Source organism: Pocillopora damicornis, chromosome 13 (assembly GCF_964200805.1).
Source record: "Pocillopora damicornis chromosome 13, jaPocDami1.2, whole genome shotgun sequence".
NCBI lineage: Eukaryota > Metazoa > Cnidaria > Anthozoa > Scleractinia > Pocilloporidae > Pocillopora > Pocillopora damicornis.
The window spans coordinates 7,887,231-7,907,502 of record NC_142682.1 but is presented as its reverse complement, the minus strand read 5'-3'; the positions used below and the strand labels follow the sequence as shown (position 1 = coordinate 7,907,502).

Genomic DNA, 20,272 nt, shown 5'->3' with positions numbered 1-20,272 from the left:
TTTGGCCCGTCTAATTATTAAGCTATCATGGTCAAAATCGTTTGGGGGGCAAGACCTGCGTCGATATGATGACGTGGGTACTCGCACGTTTCGGCAAAGTTCCCTTACAGTTTAGTCGCGAGTCTCGAGACTTTGAAGATGCGTTTCCGCCCCATATCGATTGAGATAGACCCTTTGGAGCTCAAAATGAAAGTGAATATGCTTAATAAGAAGCGATTCGGAAAACAATGGACGGTTAGCTCTTGATGGCGACGAAATTAGCTCTGGAGTTAAAAGGTTTTTTGATTTCCAAACGCATAGTGCGTAACGGCTGGAAAATGAAAACTGAACTTGCCGACTTCAAGTGAGGCTTTTGAAAGATTGAACTCGTCTTTGGAACGGTAAATATCTTTTAAAGTGTCGATATTTCCTTGAAGTATTTTCCAATGGAAGATTTCATGTCAAAATCTTAAAATTTTCAATACAGTACGACTCAGTTTTCTGGTCGTGAAGTCTAGTAAACAACGATTCAAGCATAGTGACTCTGCTACGCAGGTCTCGTACGCGAAAGAAATTCATATGTACTTCGCTTCTAAACAACAACTTTGGGTCCCTTAGCAGTTCTCTGAAAAAAGCTTTGGTCTCGAAATAATTCTTGGTCATCTTTGCCTATCTGTTATTCATAGTTTATCGGGTAGCAAGCGATTATCAAGTGAGCCTGACAAAAATGCTGAAAAACAGTTATTTTTTTTTCTTGCACAGAATTTGACTGCCATGCTATAACTCAAATGGTTCATGGCTTTAGCTGTGCGTATCAATGTAGTTTGAATATGTGGGGAGCAGAAGCAGGTTGCTCTCGGCCGCGCCTTCAGCAACTCTTCCGTTTCTCTCGTGCTTTTCAAACTTTCAGCATACTTTTATACCTCAATATACTCAATATCGTTTATTTTTTTATATAGACATTGGCATTTTATTGCATTATGCACGTAGCCACTTATTTCGTCCCAAAAATTGTTCATTATGCAATGACGAGTGGGTTTTCTTTCCTCGAGAGAATGTTTGATTATCAGCATAGTTCACGAGTGCCGACGTTGAGAGAACTGTGATTCCATCTTTCATATAGGTTTAATAATCAACAAAAAGATTCTGACTAGATAAAGGTAAATGTGTTCTTTTGTGTCCGTCCAAATTAAAGATAGACGCTCTTCTTTAATGAATTCCAGATCTTCATTTGTAACGTATCCTAGAGATTACGCCTTTCAGTTTTGCTGAAAGCCTCTTCAGTGCATAAATTCATATCAAGAGCGTTATTATTAGTTCAGTCTGCTACCAAGATATCCTATACATCAGTGCACAGCATGTCAGCGTCGATTGGACTGAACTTAATGCAAAATTGATTTTAGATTTGGCAAGTTTGACCTCAGCATTGCTTCTGTCGAAACGATCTCAAAGAATAAATTCCCACACGCTGTGCATCAATTCTCTCATTTTTTACATTCACTCCACGGAGTTGGAATCTCTAATAAGTTTTGTGCAACATTACTTAGCTATAGATCATCTAGATTCTCAGTTTATTAGCTGTTTAGGCCCTCAAGTCTTTTTAACTGGAATGATGAAGCCATAACTACTTTAAGCTTTCCTAAGTCTTGAATAGAAATTAGAGCGAGCATTTCCTTGAATCAAGCCTTCTTGGCTTCTTCTTATCCAAACAAGACTTAGTAAAGATACGAAGATCCAGTTTCCGGCTTAACTTTCCGATGCTTCGTTATTGCCTTGTTAAAAATAATTTTATTTTTATCTATTTTTGTAGAAGACTGTATGGAAGTCCAAGTCTTTTCCACTCCCTTTTGAAACAGGCTTTAAATGTCCCGCTTATGAAAAAATCCTTTTCACAGTCTTAAATGCCTTTCAATTGTCTCAAATTGTAAAGATATGAAGGAAAGCTAAGAAGTTTTAAAGGAGGCAAAGCAATATTCTTTTTATTTTAAGTTAATTAACAAAGTCTTTATATTTACTCGAGACATCCCTGAGCTACGCAGGAAGTCATAGTCACTAAGTAAATTACCCGAGCAAAAATAGATGTTGTGAATTAGGAGCTAAAATTATCCCTTTCTTTTACAATTAGATGGATCCCAAGCCTATCATAAAATTTACCTGATGCAGGCGTTTGCTTAATTGTGCTAATGAAGTCTTCTTGGGGGCGCATTTGTGCCAAATATTTGGGTTACCATCAGGTGGTTTTGGAACATCTTAAAATCGACTCCTGTGGAGGCCCTACGAAAGTTAAAGTATTTGAAAAACATAAAGGTTATTTTTTATGAGAGTTTAGTCATGTGTGGGGATTTTGCCCGCAAGACCGTAGCTAAGCAGATTTATCAAATAGTATTTGAAAATGATTTCAGAGTGAATTAAAAAAAAAGAAGCATTAATCACTGATATATCGAATGAAGATGAAGGATCTCTACGCGCACCCATTAGCGAAGGAAGGATCGATCCAAACGCACTTATGAAAGCCAATTCTACTTTTTGTTACAGGTAAAATCAACTTAAGAAGGATTTTACCTTTATATTGGGGAGAGTTTACTGTGCGGAAGATAATGTTGGAACCGCAGGTTTAAGAATTCCGATTTTCAAAGACGATCAATTTATTTACATCTCCACCGACACAGCGGAGGAATTTGGGATTTGAATTCTCACAAGATATGCTTTATCCTGCAAAGCTTTCTTCTAAAGTTCTAAAACAATTTTTTGATCAATCAATAGACTTAGCTAGTGTGTAAGGAATTGCTACGCAGCTTTTTGTTTAGGGTATAGTTTAGGATGACAACGTCTTCCATTCTGCTTTAGTTTTGCGTCGCTTCCACAGGTCATTTTGTTTAGCAGGGCTGGATAGCTTAATTATTTAGCGCAAGAAAAGAACTAGCACATTGTAGTGTCTGAACAGAAATGCCAAGCCTTATGGTAACAAGAAGAGGGTGATTACATTAACGGAAGAATTAGCTTTTGGTAGCGATGTTTTTTAAGCCTCGTCGTTCATCGCTGACCCTCTGACACACTCTCTTGCACTCTAAATCATTGCAAGCTTTTAAATAAAACTGATCTTTTGTGTTTGTGTGTTTCTCCATCATTCTTATTTGTTTACATATTTACCTATTCCTTTTTGAAGCACGTGGTGTTCGTTTGTCCATACTAAATGCTCCCCCACTTTAAATTTTACATGTACCTTGAGGTGACGGTAACAAAATGCTTAGTTTCGATCGCGCTTAAATCCGAAACTCAGTTTAAAAAATGCCTACTATTTGCATTACCACAAAACCTCAAGACAGTTTTCGTGACAGTTGGTTTATTTCTGACAGCCAAATGCGTTAAAAGTAGATTTTTATCAGAGAGAAGGAGAAGAAAGTGAACTTTTGCACCTGGGACGCGTCCTAACTTAGCTGTCAAACCTGTTACTATGGTGAGGTTAGAAAAACACTTACTCGCCTGACTCGCCTCAAAAGAGCGCCTCTTTCATCGACATAGATCGAGAGAGTGTTGAAAGTACACTGAAATATCTCTTGAAAGCAGTCACGAAAACGATGCAGAAGTTATGGAAAGGTTTATCTCAACAAAATTAGCTTGAAATGAGAATAGACTTTGCATGGACGACTGTAGAGAGCCGTAGAGACCATTAAAAAGACTTGTAATTGCAACGGAAATGAAATTGGAGTTGTTTTCATAAATTTAACTCGTAAAAAAAAAATTCACTTCTTTGGGAATTAGAATTGAAGTAGCAATTTAATATTTTGATCCTAATCTCCACACGTGATATTCCCGAGGGAAAATTTGCGACATCTATATGTTATTATTTCCTCCTTCGGTTAAAATTCCTTGAAATTCCCTCGCGGCTTTACAAGACAGGTTATACGTAATAAACAGATAGTTGATCACGTTCTTGTCAGCAAAACAATCTGAAAAGTCAACAATTGTTTCCGCTCCGTTGGTACGCGGATTTCCTTTTCAACCACGTTTGATTTTTCACGATTACATCTCCCGCATCAAAGAAAAAAAAAATGGCTAACATGATGCATATCTTATAGTGTCTGTAAGACTTTAAATTTCAGCCGAATAGTGAAAATATTTTTGAGGTAAAAATTTTTAGGGTTATTCTTTACTTGGGTGGATCAAAAGAACAGGTCGATCGTCGCTATACCCTCATACCAGTCCTGAATTGTAGATAATATTTTTTAAAACTGCGTCTATAAAAATAAAGTAAATGAGTGATTGGAATTAGCTGGTAAGAAAACGTTAAATTCACATTCAAAACATTAAGTTTTGAAACAAAAAGAAACAACTGTATAGTTTTTAAATTATCTTTTAAAGGTCTATGTCCTGTTGTCGATGAAATCGGCTTTTATTACCTTAAAAAAATACATAATTCTGCAGTATACTGACAAGTTGCAGCTCATTACCGGAAAGTACCCCCTATGCAACAGTTAGATTATATTTCTTAAGGTTAAGAAAAATTCTCAAGTTCCCATGAACTTAAAAAAATCGCTTCCTGAGAGATAAAAATCGAATGATACAAAATCTATTTAGGCAACGCTGATGTGTTTTTTACGAATTGTGAAATTGTCTTTGGCTTTCGCAGGTATAATTCTATCCAGCTTGCAGTGATTGATTCATAAGAAATATTATCGCGATTTCTTAGTACGCTCAGAGAGCCTATTCTGGAATTAGACCCTTTGATGATTAAAACGCAGAGAATTTGCTGGAAGAAACTCGATCCTTGAAATATCCAAAGCCGATTTAAATGCAAGTGTACGTCTCAAAATTCTCCGAACAGCTGGACTGAGGTATTCTAGTGCCACTGAAAAGTTTTGCCGACCAAACATAGCGCACCAATAGTAGTGATGGGTAAGTTTTTTTGTGGTTGATAAACCTTTTTTTATTCACTAACTCCAAGTTTTAGGCTATGATGTACAATGACCGTTTTGCAAAATAATTCAGTCTGTGAATTAAGGTATTCCTTGCCACTTTTGACTTTTTTTAACCAAACTTTTGAAGTTTGTTTTACACACAGATTTTTCAAAGAAAGACAGCCTTTGCAGACTTAGTTATTCGAATCGCTGATGACATAAAGATAAACATTGCTTAAGTGTTTGGCAATAACAGAGTTTATTAAACCGCACAAGCCAGTAAATTGAAACCTTGAGTCAGACCCCATAATTTTTTCTTTCGCCCCCGTGCCTAACTAATGTTTCAACAGCTTTCTTTAAATTTTCTCAGTAGGCGTTAGAATGTCCGGATGTATTCAGTAATAAGCGATTTATCCCCTCGCTTCTAGAGGATTCAAGACTTTATGATGAACGACGGAAGCTCAAGCCTATTTCACTTTTTAATTTATGAGATTTAAAATTGTTCAATTCTTTACAGCACTGCAGTAGTCAAACCGCAGAATTGTAGCAAGGAAGCGAAAGCGATATCATAATAACAGAAAGGCGCAAAATTATATGCCGCAGGTAAACGAGCTGTTAGCCAACAGATTATAAGTGAGCCGCAGCTGTGAATATAATGAACTGTTGAATCCTCATTCGGCCGTGAGCGGAACTTCTCAGCCACACACGCGTGGGCCCACGCGCGTTATAAACATTTCAATTGTGCTCTGATGAGCGCCTTCTCACTTGCAGAAGACAAAGAGAATGATGGTGAAAAGGTGGAAGAAGAAAAGTCTAAGGAACTGAAAATCTGTGCGCAGTGTAACAAAAAGATAGAGGGGAAGTTTTTGCTGCGAGCTTTAGACCAGTTCTGGCATGAAGAGTGTTTGAAGTGTTCGTATTGCAATACTCAACTGTCTGATTTAAGCTTCAAGTTTTACATCAAAGGAGATCAAATACTTTGTAAGCGAGATTACATCAGGTGAGAAGTTTTCTTATTATAACAACAGTTCTTTTATTTATTCTGCAAGCCGGAATCTGAAGGAAAACTCGTCAAATCTGTTCGAAAGTAAAACGAGTAAAGCTCAAAGACTTCCTGTAATGCTGAAGCGCACGGACTGGATGACACTGTTAAATATATTGTGGCACTGAAAACAGGGTTGCATCTTCGATGAGATATATTACTTAGCGCTGTAGCTAGGATCAGAAGTTTAAAAATGGCGTAATATCGATGTAGCAAAACTCTTTCCCGTAGGAGAAATACGACAGCAATCCCTTTCATTATTTTTACCTGAAAGTAATATTCTTATGACGTTTTATATTTTACATTATGGTATCAATAATTCATAATGTTTATGCTCTGACCACGAACACATGATTTAAACTTGAAACATATCGTGGCATTATGTTTTGTCTTGGGAATCTTTCATTTCCGTGCATGGAGGTTAAATCGCGTTGCGAAACTGTATTCCACATTAACAGGATTAAAAGATTTCGAGGTTTAAACAACTTTCAAGAACCCCAAAAACCTGTTAACATAAATTAATGAAATTCATCTTTATCCGGCACTATCCGTCAAGATGCTCGTTAATCCTTACTCAGTTGCCCCTCTGTTTAAAATCGGGGTTATTTTCGTTCGATCTTAACAGAAAATGTACGGTAATGAATCCAAAAACGCCTTTACAAGGGAAGTTTGAAGTTTACTCTAGCGGAGACACTTAAAATTAGCGACGACGTCAGTGCGATATTTGTGTTCTCTCGTCAGAGAGATGAGAGGACTGAATAATTTATGGTTTTAGCTCTAAGATTTGAAGAAATATGAAATGAGGTTTCTTGTGGGAGGATATGCGGTTTCAAAAACAATCACGGAATATTTTATGCTATAGTTCTTTAACTTAAAGTAATTTTTTGTGATAAAATTGGTATATAACACGAAAATGGGTCCTGGATTACCTTGATGTAGACAAAAATCCCCCCCAAAAATTGTTGATTTTATATGTGTTCTCGTAAAACTCAGCCAGATTTGATACATACTCAGAACCTGTGGTTTTCCTGCCACCAATGAACTTCTGTTAAGCTACTGAAAAGTTCAATGCTTAATATATATAATGTCAAGGAAACTAGAAGGCTCAAAATCTAAAGAAGAGCAGTGACGAGACTGAGTACATGATGAACAAAAACCCACAACCTACGGAAAAATCGACCCCATCTGAAGGATGTATCTAGTAACTACATTTCTTTGTTTCATTCAAGAATAAAGGCAACTAAAATCGTAAAAACATGTTCTTTAGTTTTTGTATTGTGTGTTTCTGAATACATTGAACAGTTTGTTTTCGCGTGACTAGCCGCACGTTGCCCGGCTAAGGAAAGTTTGATTATCAAGTTTATGATAAACTTGCAAAACAGTTAAGAAAGTACTTTAAAGGCGCAAAAGATTTAGCATGTAATAAATTATTTTCGTAAAAAAATGTTCGTGCATGGCTGGTATAACGAGGTGTTTTGTTCTGACCAAGAGTCCCATTCGAGGCCCTTCCGAGTTTTCTAGCAAAGTTTTCTGGCATCGCGTTCTAAGTCCCTACCTCAAACTTCATGATGTTTTGAGTCTGGTCTTCCATTCCACATGGATTTCCAACCGCACATTCACGAGTTTAACATGACATACACAAAAACAAAATGTCAAATACTCGCAAAAAAATAGTTCGTGTTCTGAATGATGCGGCGTCGCGCTAGCAACGAATTATTTTCAACGGGTATCTGACGGTGTCATATGCGGTATAATTTGCAACCGATCAATTTGTTTCCTTTCCGTGGCATGCTTGTTCCTTGTTCCTTGATTTTCTTCCTTGAATATTATTCTTTTGAGATGTACTTCCATAAACGAATATTCTTTAAAATCTTATCTAGAATCTGAACAACTCAAGGCTGAAACTGAGAACTTTAAAAGTGATGATGCAGAAAATAGAATGAGTTGTTGAGTAAGTTTCGGTGCCTTGACAACTTCTCGGCTTGAGACTGTTTCTTGATCGCTTCACGCGAATTTTTATACTGAGTATTCCTGAGAGGCTCAGACAATATAAATAACTTAATGTAACTTCTAATAAAAAAGGCCCTGTGTCAAAATTTGCATCTTCTTCTCAATCTACATCTCACCGAGCAAGCTGACGAACCAGATCAGTCACTTTTTTTATCCATGGCGGCGTTGCCTTTTTCCTTCTACATTCCATGAGAATATTTTATACAATTTAGGAACTGAAGAATCTGGCAGCCGTTGGTTTTATGACATAAAGAAGGTTATTCTATTTATGACTGGATCGATCTCACAGGCCAGTTCAGACTATTGATAGGCAATTTCAGTTTGCATATCATCTGCTCTTCCTATTTTGAGAGGGTAGCCGAAGTGATAGAAAGCTTTTTGCAGTGCTCAATAAAAATTCAGTTCTTGGGAAATTCAATCAGCAAAAGTTCATACTATTTCGTGGCTATCGTGCAATTTCGTGGTTTTATTGAATAAATAGTAAAGACTTCATTAATTACGTTTTGAAGTGTACAATTAAAGCGACTTCCGTTCCTAAGGACTTAAAGACTATCCTAACAGTAACGGCAATGAGACTAAAGTGAAACATCACTGAATTCACATTTAATGCTGGAGGAGAGATCTTGCAGCGTCAGAAACGTTTAAAACATCAAACTACAGGCGAAATTCTTAGAGGAATTGAAAGGAATTTTCCGGCGACGGTTTTCTTGGCGTCGCCGTAACTACATCCTAAATCACATAATAGCGATTACAGAAACGCATATCAGTAAAATTTCAAATGAAGACACTCTTATTTCCTGCAATTCCATGCTCACGTCGCATATTTCAGTGCCCAAAAATTGTTTGTACAATGGATTGCTAAAATAGCTAATACTGAGTGACCCTGTGCTAAAATGTTAGAGATTAGTGTTTTCTGAGGTCATCTCTTGAAAGTTCGCGTTCTATATGGAATGTTGACGGTCGAGACTCCGCAACTTTCATCAGAACTGGAAAAAAAACATAGTGCAGTGAGCCAAAATTTGATTTTTTTTCTCAATCAGAGTTCCCCTCTTTCTTCGCCTTGACTCGGTTAAAGTGTCAACGCACAAATTATTTACAGCTTGATACTAAACAAAATACTTGAAAACTCCTCGTAGATGTTAATCCTAGAATCTTTTTAATCTTATTTCAAGCAGACAGAGCCGGGTTAGGTTCGGTCGGTTCTTAACATCGGCGCTTTGATTGACAATTAGTTTTATTGTTTCATCGCAACGACTTTTGACCCGTAATAAGACTAAAGAAATTGAAAATCTGAGAGAAAGAGACAGGAATGAGAAAATAACAAAACAACGCGTAAGATAATAAGTGATGGTAGCTTTCTGAGTGCTCTTCAAACTTTTCAAGTGCAGAATAATGCGATAATAGACAGCTGAATGCACGAAACAATTGTGCTAACCAAACTAAGGTTTTAACACGACAAGAAGAGCTGACAAATCTTATTCTCTCTCGCTGGTATGCCGTCGTCTAGGTTGACATTCATCTTGTTTTAATGTTAAATTTAGTTGTAATATCTAATTGCCCGAAACTTAAAACAATAATCTGGCAGATGTTCTTTAGCGACTTCAAGGATATCAACTACTAGGAGATAACTTCAGCTCTGCGCATGTGGATAACTACAGGACAAAAGGAAAAAAAGTCAAAGCCGAAGGCCTTCCCAGCTGATAAAATGATCCCCACTGTACATGTTACAAGCATTGTAATGCCAATTAGCCGTTTTTCTTTTAAAACAATCGTACAGCTCAGCCTTGACCTTAAGCAGAGCTATAATAGATTTTCCCTTCATCGCTTTGGTGGAGCATGGAGAGCACTTTATTGAAAAGTAAAATATCTGAAATAGTAAATGATATTTCCAAGCCACGTTGGACGCGCAGCTTGTAAAGTGAAATTGATTCTTATCCATGTTGTTTTCTATCTTTATCTTTTTTGTTTTGTTTTTTTTTTTTTGGAGGGGGGGTAGGGATGGAGGTTCGTGAAACAATTCACATTTTTGAAAGAAAGTTCTGCTTCTTTGCCTAGTTTTACCTTATCATAATATTATCACAATATCTTTTGTTGCCTTTTATCTAGGTTGTTTGGAGCCACAGGAATTTGCTCTCGATGCTTGAAAATCATTCCACCGCTAGAAATGGTCATGCGGGCTCGTGAACACGTCTATCACTTGGACTGTTTCGCCTGTCACGTGTGTCGTTATAGATTCTGCGTTGGAGACAGGTTCTACCTTTATTACAACACAATCCGCTGTCAAGATCACTATTATGGCGACAGGGGTTACTTTTATCAGACTCCTTTCTTTTGGTGACTCAAGGGGATCTCAGTTTCTCGTGTCAACTCCTCTCTCAAGCTGTTTCTCTCATTTCAGGACCACCGTGTGAAACAACAGGGAAACTGGGATCAAGTCTGACTTTTGATTCGCTTCCTAAACGTTTTTCTCACTAAGATTGGAAATCCATTAATGCGTTCACAATCATATGAGTGGGTTTTAGTCCTTGTACTTTTTAGCAAATTTCTACTTTGATCAATAATTGTTTTTGTTTATTGCAATATTTCGTACTGATAGCTTTTGAAGGAGATAAAAGAAAGGTTGTATTTTGTAGTAACAAGATCAAGAGCATCTCGAAAGAGCTTGTCTGTGTAAAAATCTATCTTAAAGATTCAAAAGTCCAATTACTTTAAAGAGAAATAAAATTTTGCTTCAACACTTTTTATACACGAAGTCTACTATTTTCCTTACCCGAAGAAAGTCTGTGCTCTGCTTGCTTTCCATTTATCGATTTCCCAGGTACAAACCTAAAAGAGCCTTTAACAATAGAGCCTTACAACGCATTCTTGTTCTTCGGACCTTTCATTTTTGGTAGAAGAATGAATCGAAAGTGAAAACCCGAAAAGTTTCTTCTGGAAGATTCATTTTATTAAGTTACTGACCCTCTGTGGATGGCAGAGGAGATACAGTAACTGTTTTGAATGAGTAAAATGTTTTTAAAACCCTTCCTTATTTTTTAAATGATAAAGCCAGTAATCGAGTACTTGGGTTCAGTCATTATTTATCGGGGGGGAGGGGGATTGGAGACTTTTTGGGGATCACATGGTTTCCAGGGGGATCAGTCGTCGCCAAAAGAGAATAAAGGGGGGGGGGGGACTATGGAAAATTGACAGCCAATTAAGGGCAGGGGATCATAGGAGTGTTACAGATCCAAAATCGACCACACTCCCTCCCCCCGCGATAAATGATGACCGGTCCCTTCGATTTCGTCGCAAAAACTAGTGACTGTCATCAATTTTTATCGGTTGGTGCGCACACAGCACAGTAGAAATTTCTTTCCGTTTCATGTTCGTAGTATAGGGATCTATAACTCTCTAATTTTGCAACACGGGCATTTTCTTGGTTTTATGTAATACGGAGATTTTAGTTTCTGACAGATTCCGATGCCAACCCGGGGCCTTCTTCGGTACCGTCTGGAAGCTTAGGGTTATGTTAGTATACAAAATGGTACTCCAGTCTGTTCGCCGGGAGAGAAATGATTTAATAAAAAAGGAAAATTGTCCTGCCAACAAATCATTTGCACAAGAGCCTTGATGTTGTTTGTATTAAATGATCAAATGTTGTCAAAACCCGATGTCTGTATTGTAGCATTTAATTCTGACAGACTGCTCTGTTAGCATTTTATAATAAACGCATTTTAGAGGAATGAGGGTATTCAAACGCTTATCATGACCTTGTATGCCTTTTCTGTAAAAATACTGCTAAGTGGTAACTTCTTTTTTAGTTTGAGGCTTATTTATTTCTACCTTACAAAGTACTAGTCCTCTCATTAGAATTCCTGAGTTTCCTTCTAGAGAACTTGTGGTTGAAACGTAAGAGTCAAGAGGTTTTCAGAATTCGATGTTCCAGAGTACTTTTTCATTCGGTATCTGAACGAAGTCTTTCTCCCAAAAACGTTCTTGACAATAATAACATGACAATTAGAAAACGTTTTTAGTATATAAACATCGGTGGAATACCAAGTGAGCTTTTGCTCGAAAACATGATATCTTCACGCGTAAAGATAACATGTCATCTTCACGCGTGAAAAGATCACTGTCGCTATGGTTTCATACAGAAATCGCGCCTTTGACGCAGCGCCTTTTATTCAGTATTTTATTGGTGTTTATATGATAAATAGAAGATATTATATGGCCGCTTGGAGATACGAAATTCCTCCTCTCTTGTTAAAAAGTATTCGCTCGTCCGCCTCGCTCACTCGTGAAACATTTGTCAGCGCTCGAAGATAAATTTCGTATCTCCGCGCGGCCATGTAATATCCTCTTTTCATTGCACCGAAGATGCTAAGATACAAATATATGATTAAAAGAAAAAGCTAAAGGGTATTTGGAGTTGTCACGTTAAAGCTGATGGACAAATATGAGAAAACATAGGAGGCATGCAGTCCAAAGCATTCTAATTTTTGATCGTGAGTTGCTCTCTGCCTGTCCTTTTTCAAACCTTTCTAAAATGGTGCATCAGGATCAGGGGAGAAATCACCGGAAGTCACACATAGTAAGCCATGTCGTTGACGTTGAAAATGCTTGTGATGTCATAGTAATCAGCCTCGCAAAGTACCACCTGAAAGTGGAGGAAAAACTTGTCGCCGACGCAGAATCTGTACTGGCAGATGTGACAGGCGAAGCAATCAAGGTGATACGTGTGCTCACGAGCCCGCATCACCATTTCCAGCGGTAGTATCGTTTTGGAGCAGTGTGCGCATTGTCCAGTGGCACCAAATAACCTGGAATGAAAATAAAAGCTAATATGTAAGGACAGCCGAGAGAGGAGTGGGCATAATATCTACGGGAAACGTCTGAAGCAAGAATGATGCAGTACGGCGATGTCAAATAGGTAAAGATTCTTTTTTTTTCAAAATCTCCTGAAGGAGATGGAACACAACGAAACAAGGCAAAATATGGGGGTTAGCTCTCAAACCTGGGGCCTGTGTTACAATTTTGATTTTTGTTCAAATGGGGGCTAAATTTCAATTTCCTTGTTTTTTCCTCTGTCCAGAGAGCAATTTTATTAAGCGAGCCATCGAAAATTGCAAAAGGCCTACCTTTATCAAATAAGCTTCAGTGAAACCTATCCAAATAACGACATCGACTAACAAATTTAAATTTCTTGGGAAGAACTTGTGAACTTTTCAGCAAAAAGAACGCTACAATGTACAGCATTAAGTACATATGACAATAAACAACAATAAATACAATTGAACTGAGGTGAAAAGTGCGCTTAAGAAACCTAATACTGAATATATTCCATTAAAAGACCTTAAAATATTCAGACAAAGCCATTCCTATCATTAGTGTCTATAACCATATTGGCCAGACTCCAGAGTGCTTCTTAGAGTAATCTTTTGTTGGAACGCTCACAGATTTAACTGAGAAACGCCCCTCTGCTGCCCAAAGATTCACGATATGAAAAAGTTCGACTGCAATCTAATACAATAATAAACATACTTCTTGTCATATTAAGGTATGATCAGATCTTTATCAGCTCAAATAACGTCCATTTTTAGTATGCAACATGGCTCTCCCTCATTAGTTATCGCCTTGGCTGGGGGGGGGGGGGGGGAGTGGGGGGAAATGGTATTTTGGGGAAACACGTGGTTTTCAGGAGGAACGAGGGAAGATCAGTCATCGCCAGCTAAAATATTGACTGCGAGTGAGGCGGATCATTCGAATATTTCAGTCTTATGGGGGATCAGGTAAGTTTTATCCGGACACAAAGAAAATATTCCAACCGCCCCCACTCCCCCCCCCCCCCGTTAATAAATAATGAGCGTCCCTAAGGTATTGCTAAAATATTGAGCCACTCAATGACTTTATTTATAACTACTTCTGATCGAAGTTCACTAGTCACTAGGAAACATTGTCAAAGCATCATCAAAGTAACAGTGAGGATTTTTAAAACTGCCCAGTTAAATTCAATGATGATGAAGAGAAGCTAAAGTAAGTTATCACCTGACTTATTGCTAAAAAAAGGCATGTCTGCAGTAGATTAAAGGTTACTTAAACACTGCCATGTGATAAATTTAAAGCAAATAAAGGGAGAGTAAACAAAACCCATTATACTTCAAAATTGATCTACGTGCCAAGGTCAGTGAAATGAGAAACGCCGTGTGTGGTTATAATCTCGTAGCTATTTAAAAAATTTGGTGAAAACTTTTAGCAATTTACCATAGCTGGTTATTTATAACTTATAGCATTTTTACTCAGTTTCATGTTTAAGGAAATGTCATCTCTCGCCATATAAACAGCTATCACAAAGAACATGGAGATTGCTTTACATTTTTAACTTACTGAAAAGAGTCATGACTTTCAGTCGATTAGGTCACGTAAAGGTAAGGGTATTTATTCCAGAGTTGACAGAATGATCCCCACGAGTGTAGTTTCGCTTGGAATAATAAAAAGGGAAACATGCTTTGTCTTATAAATACACTGAGAACCATCCTCTCAGCTGGTCACGTGCAAGAGGCTGGCTGTCTTCGATCAATTTACGCGGACTTAGTGGAATAATCCCTTAGATCCGATTATGTTGTTTGCGATACCTGCGTGTAAAACTGAAGACAGATTTATGCTCCCAGACAAAAGCAGCTTATAAAAAATTTAATTTGTTTAAAAGGATGACAGAAGGTCGAATGGTAGTAGTGATATTATTAACCCGTGGAGGCTTAGGCCTGAAAATTGCCATTTAGGCCTGAAGAAATGAGTTAACGAACTTTTTTATGGCTGTGGAATGGAACATGAATGCTCGCTTGATTTCATTAATACAGCATCTTTTGAATACATTTATGTGTTAGTGAATTAGAAAAAATGTGAGAGGTAGGTTCACAGCTTGATTTGAGTAAGAACACTCACAAACTGTTGATCCTGTTAAGGTCGTTGATTAATTACTGTAGTTGCTAATCAGTTGTGTCTGCATTTCAAGAAGACGGACGCATCACTCCTCTCAATGTTAACAAGACTGTCTATCTGCAGTTTTTACGTTCAGTTGAGTAATCATAAATAATCAAGAGAACACATACTAGATATCGTGTACTGAGAATCTCTCAGCAGAGTACACAGAAATATAAAAGAAAAAGGAGAAAACACAGCAAGTTAATTTTAACAATGCAAGCAGCTGGTGCTCACTTGAAAATTTCCGGTAATTTTACCTGTTAATACGCTGTGGAAATTTACGGTTAAAGGCTCATTCACTGGCTAATCATCGACAAGGTTCAAACTTATTACACGATAGTGTGTTGCCTTATTCAGAACAAAGTAGTTATTATTAACTGTCGCCTTCCGATCAAGGAAATAGAATTTGATCAAGTACCCATTTCCCGTTTGTGCCAGAAGCTAACAACATGTAGCGTTTATTCAACCAAACTTCATAATACGTTTGCCGGGAAGCTGAAGCATTTTCACTCAGCGTCCATCATAGATAAATCTTTTCAACCAGCTTGAAAAATGATAAAAAGCGTTTAGTAATGCACACCATACTGTATTATGATATAGTTTTTAAAGAGGAAAGAGAACATTCGTTAAGTTCTTATTTCGTTTTGGACTATGTTGCCGTTTTTAGTAATTATAAACTGATTAAGTTGGCTGTTGGCCAGTTTTCAGTATAATGGTTAGTAAAAGGTTTAAAAAGTTTGAGCAGGAAATTGATATGCCGTGGAATTACCGGAGTTACTGATCTGGGCCAAGGTTATAACCATAGAAAGGAATTAAAACTGTACAGCGAAAATCTACAAATTTTACGAACTAATCCTAATACTTCTTCTATCTTCATCGTTATTTCGCAGCAATAGAATCTAATGATCACAAACAGAAGTATTCCGTTTTCTTTTTTGAGCTTTCAGGAAAATTTTACAATGAAAAAAATTGAACAATTTTAAAATCTGTAGAAATGGTTCCTGCGTATTTAAGTTTCACTATATAATTCTTCCTTAATGATAGAGAGGATGAATACACAGATATTCTTGCAATTAGAAAAGAAACATTTATGCTTTACCTGATGTAGTCTCGTTTACAAAGTTTTAAATCTTCCCTGAGGTAAAACTTAAAGCTTAAGTCTGCCAGCTGTGCGTTGCAATACGAACATTTCAAGCACTCTTCGTGCCAAAACTTGTCCAAAGCTCGTAGCAAAAACTTGCCCTCAATCGTTTTGCTGCACTGTGCACACATTTTCTCTTCCTTGGACTCTTCTTTGACCATTTTCTTTTCTTTCTTATAATCATCTAAAAGAAACGAGAAACGAGAGAAATTTCTCCTTTAATGTCCACGAGTTTCGTGGCGCCTCACCGCCCTAGTCGAGAGCAACGTGTAACATGCGTTACATCTCCGTTTTCCTTATTTACGCCATAAAAGATGGTAATAGTTGGAAAGAAACTGTCCACTCAACCATCACTATGGTTGACCTTCAAGTTTTACAACTTGTCGAGACACGAGAGGATACACCCATATCCACTATCGAACTGTATAACTGCCAAAGGGCAGACAGCTAATCTTTGCTCGACAAATTAATTATTGAAAACGCCAGTGGACTTTAGTGCATTTAGAAAAGTGGTCGTTCAGATATTAGTTTCAATTTTGCGCACCACAATGAAAGAAGCCCTCGGAAGGGAGAGGGAACACCTGTTAGGAAGCTGATGCTTTAAGCATGAGAACTGTGGGAAGTTTCTTCGCAAAATTTTCTCGTTCGCTTCCTAAAATAGCACACTGAACCCCCCCAAAGCATAGTATGATTCAAATACCATCAACATTGGCATAAAATCAAATTTAACATGTTTAGGGTTAACTTTCAACCCTAATATCGGACGTTTACGCTGATAGTCGCACGAAGTTTACTTCCTTAAAGCAAATTTTCCCACCCAAAAATACATTTATACTGATCTTAGATGATCGCTCAGTTGACGAGAATTTGTAGGTTTGAATATAGATATATCGACGCTTCATTTGTGCTAAGGCCAGCATTCTCTTTGTATTATTTTCCAATTGGGGAGATATCTTATAACAAGTAGGTAAAGATTTTTTAAGTTTCGAAAAACTGGTTGAACCAGTTTCTTTATTATTCGTATGAAATGTAAAGCTTGGCTTGATCTGGTTTCACTGCATGTTTACACTCATTATTGCTTTCGTACCATCGGTCTCGGCTTGCCCTCTAAATAACAGCAATAGAACTGACAAACGGTTATATTTCATCGACTAATTACTTAATCTGACACGTTGCCATCCGCTGTTCTTTCAATTAATAGTCGATAAAAGGTTAAAAATATCTAAGAAAAGACAACCTCGCCTACATCTTCCCTACTGTTAACTAATCATTGCAACAGAACGAGAAGTTTCCAACTGAAATTTTGCTGCAACGATTGATGCCATAATAAGGTCAATGACAATTTGATGTACATGCGTATATGCACCCCTATTGACCGATACATCCGCTTTGTTTTTCAGTTTTTCAAAATTGGATTAAAAGGAACGGCTCCTTGTCGTGCCTCTTGAAATAAAGACAGAAAGAAAGAGTTTTTTTTTCCAAACAAGACTGACGATTCGGTATGGATCCCTTCTTTGCTCTCATATCCTACCGTCAATTTAACTGTCGAAAGCTGTGCCAAATTGTCAGACCATTATCGATTTCTAGAGAGTACAAATTTAATGAAAGGCGCCCTATTCGCTTCAGTTGGGTTCAATTCAGATATTACTGAACAATTATGAACCTAGGAGCATAACATCTCGCTCTTCATGATCAAGGAGATAAAACTGGGGATTGACGCTCCATCATATCTAAGATTTCTTGGAAGAGAATTCCCCGAGTGGCGAATTTGTGACGATAATCAAATCATTCTCAGTAAGCCTGGATATTTTATAAAGAGCACACGGACTTATGATGGTTTAAGACGCTGATAGGTAATGCACCCCAACAACATTCAGATAAAATGTCTACTACTTACCCATACTACACAGATTTTCTTTCGTTCAAAGATTCACTACAGCTCTTCGCCTGTTGTTTAGATCGCTGGTCTCCAGCAGAATCTGACACTGCCTTCAAAGGTGCATACCTGATTTAAGTCGCGTCGGAATTATTATAGATCGTGTTTCTGTACACAACATATTTTGGTTTTAAATAGTCCAGGGTCCTAAATAAACGAGAAACTCTTGAGATACGACTGACTATTGTGAGATAAGGACTGAATCCGTATTGTTTGATTTTCAGTTATATGGCTGCGTTTCAAAATGCGCCAAGGTCAAGAAACCGGAACGACTAGAAGCCCCTTTCACAAGCGGCTGTCACTCAAAATAGGAAGTGCAAATGGAAAATTTCAAGTACTGGTAGTAACCCCCCGAGAATTATCTGATTTGACATGAACTAATGGGCAAGTTTTTTGGAGGAATTTTAGAAATATCTTCTAGTGCCATCTGCTTTTTGTTCGAGGGGTTTTGAAAGTATCTCTACTCTCATCATAAAATAATGTTGTAACTGAAGTATCTATTCTTTTCTAAGTAAGTGTTTATTTTAATTCTGTTTGTTCCAAGGTGAGCAATGCAGGGTTATGGCCTAAACGTTAAAGTGGATATCTTAAACCAAGACGTTACCATGGTCACAATGCCACCTAAGACACATGCAAAGTAACGCGCTCTTTTGGATTTAGATATTCAAACAGTTAGCCGGAGTTTCTATCCCTTTTAACAAGAAAAAAGCATATAATTGTTGGCAATAATATTTGCTTTTCTAGTGAGAATGAAACGCTTGTATACCGTCCAACGTACTCAGCCATGTGACACACTTTTCTTAGAAAGTGTTACAATAGATAAGAAAGGAAACAAGGCATGAAGGTCGTGTAACAGTTAGCATGCTTTACGAGCTGATTAAAAAGACTATCTGCTCAGTGGATTGGATGGGACTATAAAGACAACCAAAATATTTTATAAGTTGAAGAAAACGGAAGGAAATAGCTGTCTTGTTGGAGATATAAAATCACAGTTCTGTACTTTTTTAGGGCCGTGGCCTTGAAAAGGTAGCACGAGACTTGTGAGCTAGAAGTTCGAACTGGGGAGTTGGCTTTCCAAACCTTAGCTTAAAAAATCGCTAAAAAGTCGCTAAAAGTCGCATTCTGTTCTCATGGAGGAGAATCACCCGCACGGTGGCATAGGTCAGTGACATGGTAAAAATGTATGCAAAAAAATTACACGGATAAAAAAATTGGAAAACAATTCAATCTAACTTGGAGAAAGTGTCAAGAAAATTAAAAACACCTTGAATAACTTGCCATTTGGCAGTGCCTTATCGTGCCAATTTTATATTGGCTACAGTATCTTCTCAGCTAGATAGAAATGCTTGAACTGTATGCATAAACAGAAGTCAATCCCACAGTTTGACAAGCGTAAATTGGTACTAAGATTCGTGCATTTTGCCAACGATTAAAGGGAACAAGTCGAGGGTTTCAAATGATCTAGTCAGAATAAAACACAAGTACCGAAACAAAAACACTGAATTAAATCAAACGATTTCTATTTCAGAATGAAATTTAAAAATCTGAAATTTCTTCTTTTGATTGAAACAACTTTTCCCTTTGTCTTTCATGTCCTCAAAAAAAGATTGCTAAGCACGATAGATCCATTTCCGGGGATACTGCTTTGTTTATTTTCTTTTAAAATGGGAAAAATTTCCACACACCAGAGTAAAGGTGTAAGATGAAGCTTTGGGATAAAGCACATCTTTACAAATCTCGTCTATTTTTTTTTCGTCAAAGAATAAACCGTGCTGTGATGCTATCGTCCAACTCAGGAAATTTTTTAATTCGTTTTTGCTATTTTCTTTTTGGCAACTGTTTCTGGACATTCTCAGCTGTTACGAGTTGCCGGTTTTCCGGTCAGCCTGGGTGGTCTGTCATCTATTCTGTCTTAAAATAGATTTCCGTCTTGTTTCTAACGTAAAACACAACAAAATATTCCTGCTTTGGAATTGGAAAAGGCTGTTCAGTAACGTTCTTTTTTTCTTTTTCATTTATTCTGGACCTTTAGGCCCTTTTTGTTTTAGATTTTGCTAATTCCAAAGTGATTTAACTTCTTTGCAGTCTTCGGCGCAATGAAGTAATTTTTTGATGATTTCTGGACTATAATTCGTAAAACAAAGGTATTGGAAGTTCCTTATTTCTGGGCCGAATGATTAATAGAAGAGAAGTATCAAATGGAACCATGCCACACAAAAAAGTCAACCGACCAGAAAACACGAGTGTGTTTAACCTGTTTTAATTACCTTCGTTCTGTAGTATCCTCCCCTCGCCTACCGTCC

At 37.4% G+C, this 20,272-nt stretch overlaps 2 protein-coding genes across 5 annotated transcripts; one reads left to right on the top strand and one right to left on the bottom strand.

The window, feature by feature from the left end:
• Positions 1-118: 118 nt before the first annotated feature.
• On the top strand, positions 119-10,675 carry LOC113684988 (LIM domain only protein 3). 4 transcript variants are annotated; one of them, XM_089192326.1, is made up of 4 exons: positions 119-380; positions 4,610-4,875; positions 5,649-5,877; positions 10,036-10,675. In XM_089192326.1, the coding sequence occupies exons 2-4, from the start codon at positions 4,872-4,874 to the stop codon at positions 10,265-10,267; spliced, it is 465 nt and encodes a 154-aa protein (XP_089048452.1). In that variant the 5' UTR covers positions 119-380; positions 4,610-4,871; the 3' UTR covers positions 10,268-10,675. The 4 variants fall into 4 exon arrangements, with proteins under 4 accessions (XP_089048452.1, XP_027058223.1, XP_089048451.1 ...); XM_027202422.2 differs by lacking the exon at positions 119-380 and having other exon boundaries at positions 4,529-4,875; XM_089192325.1 differs by lacking the exon at positions 119-380 and having other exon boundaries at positions 4,579-4,875; positions 5,481-5,877.
• Positions 10,676-11,471: 796 nt separating this feature from the next.
• Positions 11,472-18,294, bottom strand: LOC113684984 (LIM domain only protein 3). The gene is made up of 3 exons (XM_027202419.2): positions 17,931-18,294; positions 15,992-16,217; positions 11,472-12,731 (listed from the first exon to the last, which is right to left on the bottom strand). Exons 1-3 carry the CDS (start codon positions 17,932-17,934, stop codon positions 12,494-12,496), a joined length of 468 nt encoding a protein of 155 aa, XP_027058220.2. The 5' UTR covers positions 17,935-18,294; the 3' UTR covers positions 11,472-12,493.
• Positions 18,295-20,272: the final 1,978 nt, after the last annotated feature.

Excerpts from the sequence above, each read along its gene's own strand:
- LOC113684988 (XM_089192325.1), top strand. The coding sequence starts at position 5,627 with ATGAGCGCCTTCTCACTTGCAGAAGACAAAGAGAATGATGGTGAAAAG. Across the intron at positions 5,878-10,035 it reads TGTAAGCGAGATTACATCAG|GTTGTTTGGAGCCACAGGAA; the intron begins GTGAGAAGTTTT and ends CCTTTTATCTAG.
- LOC113684984 (XM_027202419.2), bottom strand. Across the intron at positions 12,732-15,991 it reads TGTAAACGAGACTACATCAG|GTTATTTGGTGCCACTGGAC; the intron begins GTAAAGCATAAA and ends TTTTCATTCCAG.